Source organism: Amphimedon queenslandica, unplaced genomic scaffold (assembly GCF_000090795.2).
Source record: "Amphimedon queenslandica unplaced genomic scaffold, v1.1 AMPQUscaffold_13178, whole genome shotgun sequence".
NCBI lineage: Eukaryota > Metazoa > Porifera > Demospongiae > Haplosclerida > Niphatidae > Amphimedon > Amphimedon queenslandica.
In genome coordinates, this window is record NW_003546586.1 from 1 (window position 1) to 6,038 (window position 6,038).

Genomic DNA, 6,038 nt, shown 5'->3' on the forward strand with positions numbered 1-6,038 from the left:
TTTGATCAAATTATGAAAAATGAAATCAAATACGGCCATATGGTAGTTAATAAATAAAAGTCATAAGTTCTTAACACAATACCTTGCTGTTGAGTATTGGCTTCTCTTCCAGAGTCAGTAGGTGGCCGTCCCTATTATTTCAGAATCAGAGATGAATACATGTACAATATTATAATAGATTACTTACATATCTCCTATTCTTAAGGGTAATACATAGAACTCCAGTAACAAACACAAGTCCTACACCAAGAGCTACATGAAGAGGATCTACACACCAGTATGGCACAGTACATACAAATGTCAGGCAGCTGTGTTGTACAGCTCTCAGTGCTATGAACATGGAGAGATCTTTAAACTCTTTAGTGATGTAGTCTTGAAATGTTGCTAAGGTTGTCTCAGATGAACTCCATGACACAACAACAGTCATCTAACATTAATAATAATCATATACTGTAACATGTTAAATGAAGCTTACCTCCACATGATGATCTTTTATGATTTCATGATCCTCAATTGCTGCAGCAGTAAATTCTTCAGCAAGTACTTTGCTATAGAAGATATCTCTCTCTTCAGCTAGCTGGTCAATCCTTGACTTTGATTCCTTGAGGTCAAGCTTCTCTGCTATGTACTTCAGTAGAGATAAATTAGAAAGAAAACAATATCGCTGAAGTAATTGTGCCAAAGACATCTCATCTGTCACTGTATCAACTTCACTTGCCCAATCTGCAGCTTTCATTAGACCCACTAGACACCCCTTAACATCATCTACAGACTTTATGGCCAGAGCTTCTTTTATAGCATCCAATGAGGAACGAAACTCCTTTGTCATCTTTTTATATTTCTCAATCAACACTACACAAAAACAACAATTAATCATTGTTTTATAAATTTCATTATAAAAAAAGAGAAAAAAAGAAAGAAGGGAAAGGAATGGGTAAACATTAAATTACCTTTAGTTAAGCTCTTCTTGTCAAACCAGCTCCAATACTTCTCTTCCCCACTGATAATAGGTGGTGTTGGGCATAAAGTACATTCAACTTTCTTCTCATTTTCATTTCTGACAATACGGTAGCAGCCATTTTTAGAGGAGGGGCAGGCGAAGGCAAACTCATAACCATCAGGTTTTATATTAATAGCTTCACAACTGCTAGTAATAGCTTCTTTTACTGCTTTACGAATTAGTGAACAGTATTTCAAAGCATCACCTTCAAAATAAATCTCAATATGTTTGTGTTTCTTAATGATATGAACGGTGCCAATGTGATCATCTAGGAAACAAACACGAAACGACATAGCATCTCGACATCTGAGATAATGTGGAGATTTAGGAGTAGAAAAACAAAATTTGGGGGACTTTATTAAATTGGCAATTGCTAAAGGGAAAATTCCACGGGGAACGGGCAAAATCACACGAGAATCTTTATTAGTTCCATTAGGGCTGCACCAGATTATTTGCAATGGGTCAATATGTGATTCTGGATGTGAACTGGTTTTGGGATTATAAGGCGGCAATGCAGAAGGAAGGAAATACTCATCATTTACACCAGTCTTAACAATGATGTGAAGGTGAAGCAAAAGGTTGATAAAAAAATTAGGGTTAGAAAAATTTTCGTAATCTTTTAACTTTTTCAGGAGTGCTTCAGTGAATATGCCATTATCCTTTAGATTCTTCAGTTCAGATGGCAAGGGTCTTACTCCTTCCTTCACAAAGGGATGATGATCTTCAGTTAAAACTAGAGCCAATAGACATGAGAGAATATCAAGAATAGGATGAGGATCAACAAATACATCATCTGAAACTTGAGGATAATAAAGAATAATGGTAACACTGTGAAGATATTCTAGAGCTTCCTTTGTTTGATCAGGGTTCATTTCAAGGCTTTTACCAGCATGTAAGACATCATTTATCTGAAGGAAACTGCGGCCTTTTCTCTTTGCTTTCTCTAGCAAAGTCAGCTCAAAAGCAAACCATCGAACAGGAATGGATACCTTAGATTTCTTATCAAAAGTATTATAATATATTATTTTGCCAAGTTCTTTGGCTTCAGCTTCTCTGTCAGGGGATTTGATCATTGTATTGACTTCGTATATTTTACCATCACGAATGATGTGATAGCCTTCTTTTTCAGACTCAGATTTTAATTTTTTCAGCTCATCGTTATATTTTTTAATAACTTCTTGCTTTGCTTTATCCTTGTGTGTACCCAGGACAAAATATTCTGCATACTGCGGAGAAGTTGTAGATCCAGTGCTGGTGTTTTCTTCTGATCCAATTGCTTTTGGTGGTTGGTAAGGCTGTAAAATGGCTCCAGAAGAGAGAACATCCTTTAAAAACTCGATATTTGTCGTATACAATACCTCTGACGAATCATCCAAATCACAAGAAAATGATTTTCCATTGATTCGATATTCTTGCTTGAGCTTCTCATCGATATCTTTAGAAAGATCAAGTGTGATGATGTTAAAAGAAGATGCTCTAGTAAACAAAGGCAATAGCTCTTGAAATGCTGTCTGACCACCAGAATCAATAATGTATACCCAATGACGATCAAATTTACCTTTTGCAATTGGAATGGCCTCAACAATTTCATTACGTATTTTATTTGCTTCAGTATCGTCTGCTGGATCTTCTGTTTCTGTTGTACCTGTTGCCTCTGCTGATTCTGTTGCAGCTGTTGATTCTGTTATCCCTGCTGATTCATCTACTAACTCTGCTGGTTTTGTTGTTTTAGTCTCTAAAGATTCCCCTTTTGATTCTGTGCCATGGTCTTCTGGTGATTTCTTTTGTTTTGCTGCGGCTTCCTTTAGATCATGTGCTAGACTAGAAAGAAGAGCTTTAGCATCAATTCTTTCCATACGATCATCATGGGCTGATATTCTCATAGCTTTGACAGCACGACAAGCTATTCCTGTGCTGTTATCTTCTTCAGGTGGGTCTTCATTGAGTAAGAGGTGTTGGGAACACGTTTTACCGGAGCCAGGGAGGCCAAGCATTTGAACACGTTTGACGGTTAGATCAACTCTGCCTTCTTTTAACCATTCATTGACATTTACAGCATCTACATAAAAACAAAAAATGAACTTATTAGGTACATAAATAACTTATTACGATCCTGGGGCAAAGCCCCTAGTCATTTTTTTATTGGCGTGCAATCTATATTATCAGAAGTACCATAATTTCTCTAAAAATTCGGCACTCTAATTTCGAAAATAAATAATTATTTGGGAGAAATAGTACCTAAAGTAGTCTAAATATTCGTCACAAAAAATATCCCTACCACATGTTCTAATTTCGTCAGGATTCTCTATATTCATCTACTGGCAATAGAGTGGCAGGTAAGCAGCGACTTGGCAGACTTTCATGACGCACTCACGCACCACCATGCTGCCTCTAAATTTGTCAAAAATAATTATTTTGGCATAATTATTTCCGTTTGACTTCTAAAACTTTGTTCTCAAAATTACCTACCCCAAAACAGTCATGAAGAATTTTTAGAGAAATTACGGTATATGTATTTGTTTAAAATAACAATCAAGGTGCCTTAAAAAACCAACCTGACCACACCATGTGCGTAAATGGGCGTGACCATAGCAAACAAAACATTAATTAAGATTTTTGTTATCCATGACATCACAGATCATTGTCCATCATAGTGATGTATCCAGGGGGGCTGAGGGGGGCTTGAGCACCCCCCTCATGGCTGGGCTCAGAATAAAATTACTCCAATCCTGGACTCTTGCATCACTACCAAGCCTCTTAACAAAGTTATCTAGCCCCCTGATCATGATTTCAGCAGTTTCCAGTGCTTTAAGGAGCAATCAGAAGTACCAGTATGCTTGAAATTATCTTGCCACGCACATATTAGTCTATTTTTTTAAATCTAGATACACGGCTATAATACAAGGACAAGGAGAGGTACTGCTTATACTAATTGGCTAACACCATATCCACATGCTTCTTTTTAACCTCCATGATTAACAGGAGGTGTGTTTTATAGACACATAATGATATTAGATTGCAATTTCAAAAAGGTAAGAATTCACACAATATTGTTCTTGCAAATATTTCTAGGCATACGATACATACCTTGTGTAAGTGGATTCTGAGTGTCTGGTATTCTTTCAGCAGCTGGAGTGTCTTCAGTACTAATAGGATTAGCAGTAATAGGTGGTCCTACAATGATGAAAGTAAAAAATATGTAAATTTATTGAGTTAAGCCAAAGTGACAGGATTATCAGAAGTGGGTTGTCTGTAGCTACTGAGGGAGTGACTATGATAACAATAGTACATTTATATAGGTTGAATTCAAATAAACTTTGCAACTTGTAAGCTAAGCTAATGCATGGTATTATTCTACATTTTAATATACATTTTTACAAAGCCCCCAGGTCATTCCTATAATTGATTTCACCCACGTGCGATGTATATATAATTGTTTGTATGTCCACACTTACATTTCTTCTATACATGTTGTATTGGAGAAATAACAAGCCTTAGCAACCACCCGCCCACGCTCCTTTACGTGACTGGGTGTGGCCACAGTTAACAAAATGGTGGCTTACACATGCACACGGGACAAAGTTATGAGCTTTGTAAAAGCATGAGAACATGGAGATACTGTTTAAAGATTTCTTTAGAAGCATTATAAGGTAGAGAGAACCTATGTAAGTCTTAATAAGTTCCCAGTTATGCATGCAAGGTGGTGAAAACAATTATAGGAATATTTTTACACTGTTATGCTTGTTTGCGAGGAAAACTGTACAAGTGCAATTCTTATTGTGGGTGTGTAAGAGTAAGCCTGAGAGAGTACATGGGAACAGTTTATACAACAGTTTCTACTATAGTATTTCAAGACAAACACACCTCAATATTATGATACATACTTTCTGTGAGTGGATGTTGAGTGTCTGGTATTCTGTCAGCAGCTGGAGTGTCTTCAGTACTAATAGGATTAGCAGTAGGTGGTACAATATCTCCTGCAATAATGAAAGTAAAAATAATGTAAATTTATTGAATCATACCAAAGGAAGTGACAGATTTATCAGAATTGGGTTGTCTATAGCTACCAAAGGAGTAACATTGCAATGTATAAGGATGAATATTAATTTGTGAAATTTGATTTGGCAAATTTAATCAAAACACAAAATTAGTGAAATTTATTACCAGTAAAATATAATCCCTATACGGTATTATTATAATCGTTTTTACCACTTTGCATGCAAAGCTAAGTTCTTATTAAACCTTTAGATAGTAGTATCTCTATGTTTTCTTACTGTGAAAAAGCTCAAAATGTGTAAGCCACCATTTGGCATTTTGTTTGCTATGACCACAACCACCTTACGTAAAGGACGTGGGCGGTTGGTTGCTATTTCCATGCTATTTTTTAATACAGACAAAACTCACGGATAAAATATATATGAACGATAATAATAATAAAACCCTTACCTTGTAAATCTCTTTCAATCCCATTAGCTACAGCATTCTCTCCTATCTCCCTCAATGCTTGTACTAATGCTTCACAAGTTGGACCACCTTTACTCTTCACATTATTTTCTTGTTTCAACCATGCCTGAATGCAATGTATTAGACACCTATCAGGATATTCTTTGTTATCAGCCTCAATTGCATTAAGTGTATGAAGGAGCAGTCCCAGATGAAGACCAAGATCACGATAATTACGACCAAAATATCCATGATCATCCAGTAGATCAAGTACTTCACTAGCATTATTGATATCTAATGGACAAAAGATATTCTGAAGCATCATTGTACTGTATTTCCTTGAATAAGAGCTTAAGAGTTTATTTTTATAAAGATTAAAAATTTAGGTAAATAAAAAATGACCCTAAAGCCAGGCATACACTAGGTAACATGTTACCTAGTGTATGCCTGGCTTCACTCACAATTAATGAAGTACATTGTAGTTTCTAACAGTCCTACCAATCAGGGCCACTGAAAATATGCAATATCAATATATTGGTAATGGGTGCTTATAAAGAAGGCCTTTCTACACTTGCAATGAGGTTTGTACTGGTTT

The 6,038-nt window shown here is 36.0% G+C and overlaps 1 protein-coding gene across 1 annotated transcript in view; it reads right to left on the minus strand.

The window, feature by feature from the left end:
• Positions 1 to 82: 82 nt before the first annotated feature.
• Positions 83 to 6,038, minus strand: part of LOC109584694 (uncharacterized) — a gene marked incomplete at its 3' end in the record, with an annotated part of 7,292 nt that continues 1,336 nt past the window's right edge. Inside the window, exons 4-10 of the mRNA XM_020000512.1 lie at positions 5,447 to 5,737; positions 4,885 to 4,977; positions 4,088 to 4,174; positions 951 to 3,059; positions 476 to 852; positions 188 to 427; positions 83 to 131 (exon numbers count right to left, since the gene is read on the minus strand). Of these exons, the coding sequence (XP_019856071.1) occupies positions 83 to 131; positions 188 to 427; positions 476 to 852; positions 951 to 3,059; positions 4,088 to 4,174; positions 4,885 to 4,977; positions 5,447 to 5,737 (3,246 nt within the window). The remainder of the gene's footprint in view (positions 132 to 187; positions 428 to 475; positions 853 to 950; positions 3,060 to 4,087; positions 4,175 to 4,884; positions 4,978 to 5,446; positions 5,738 to 6,038) is intronic.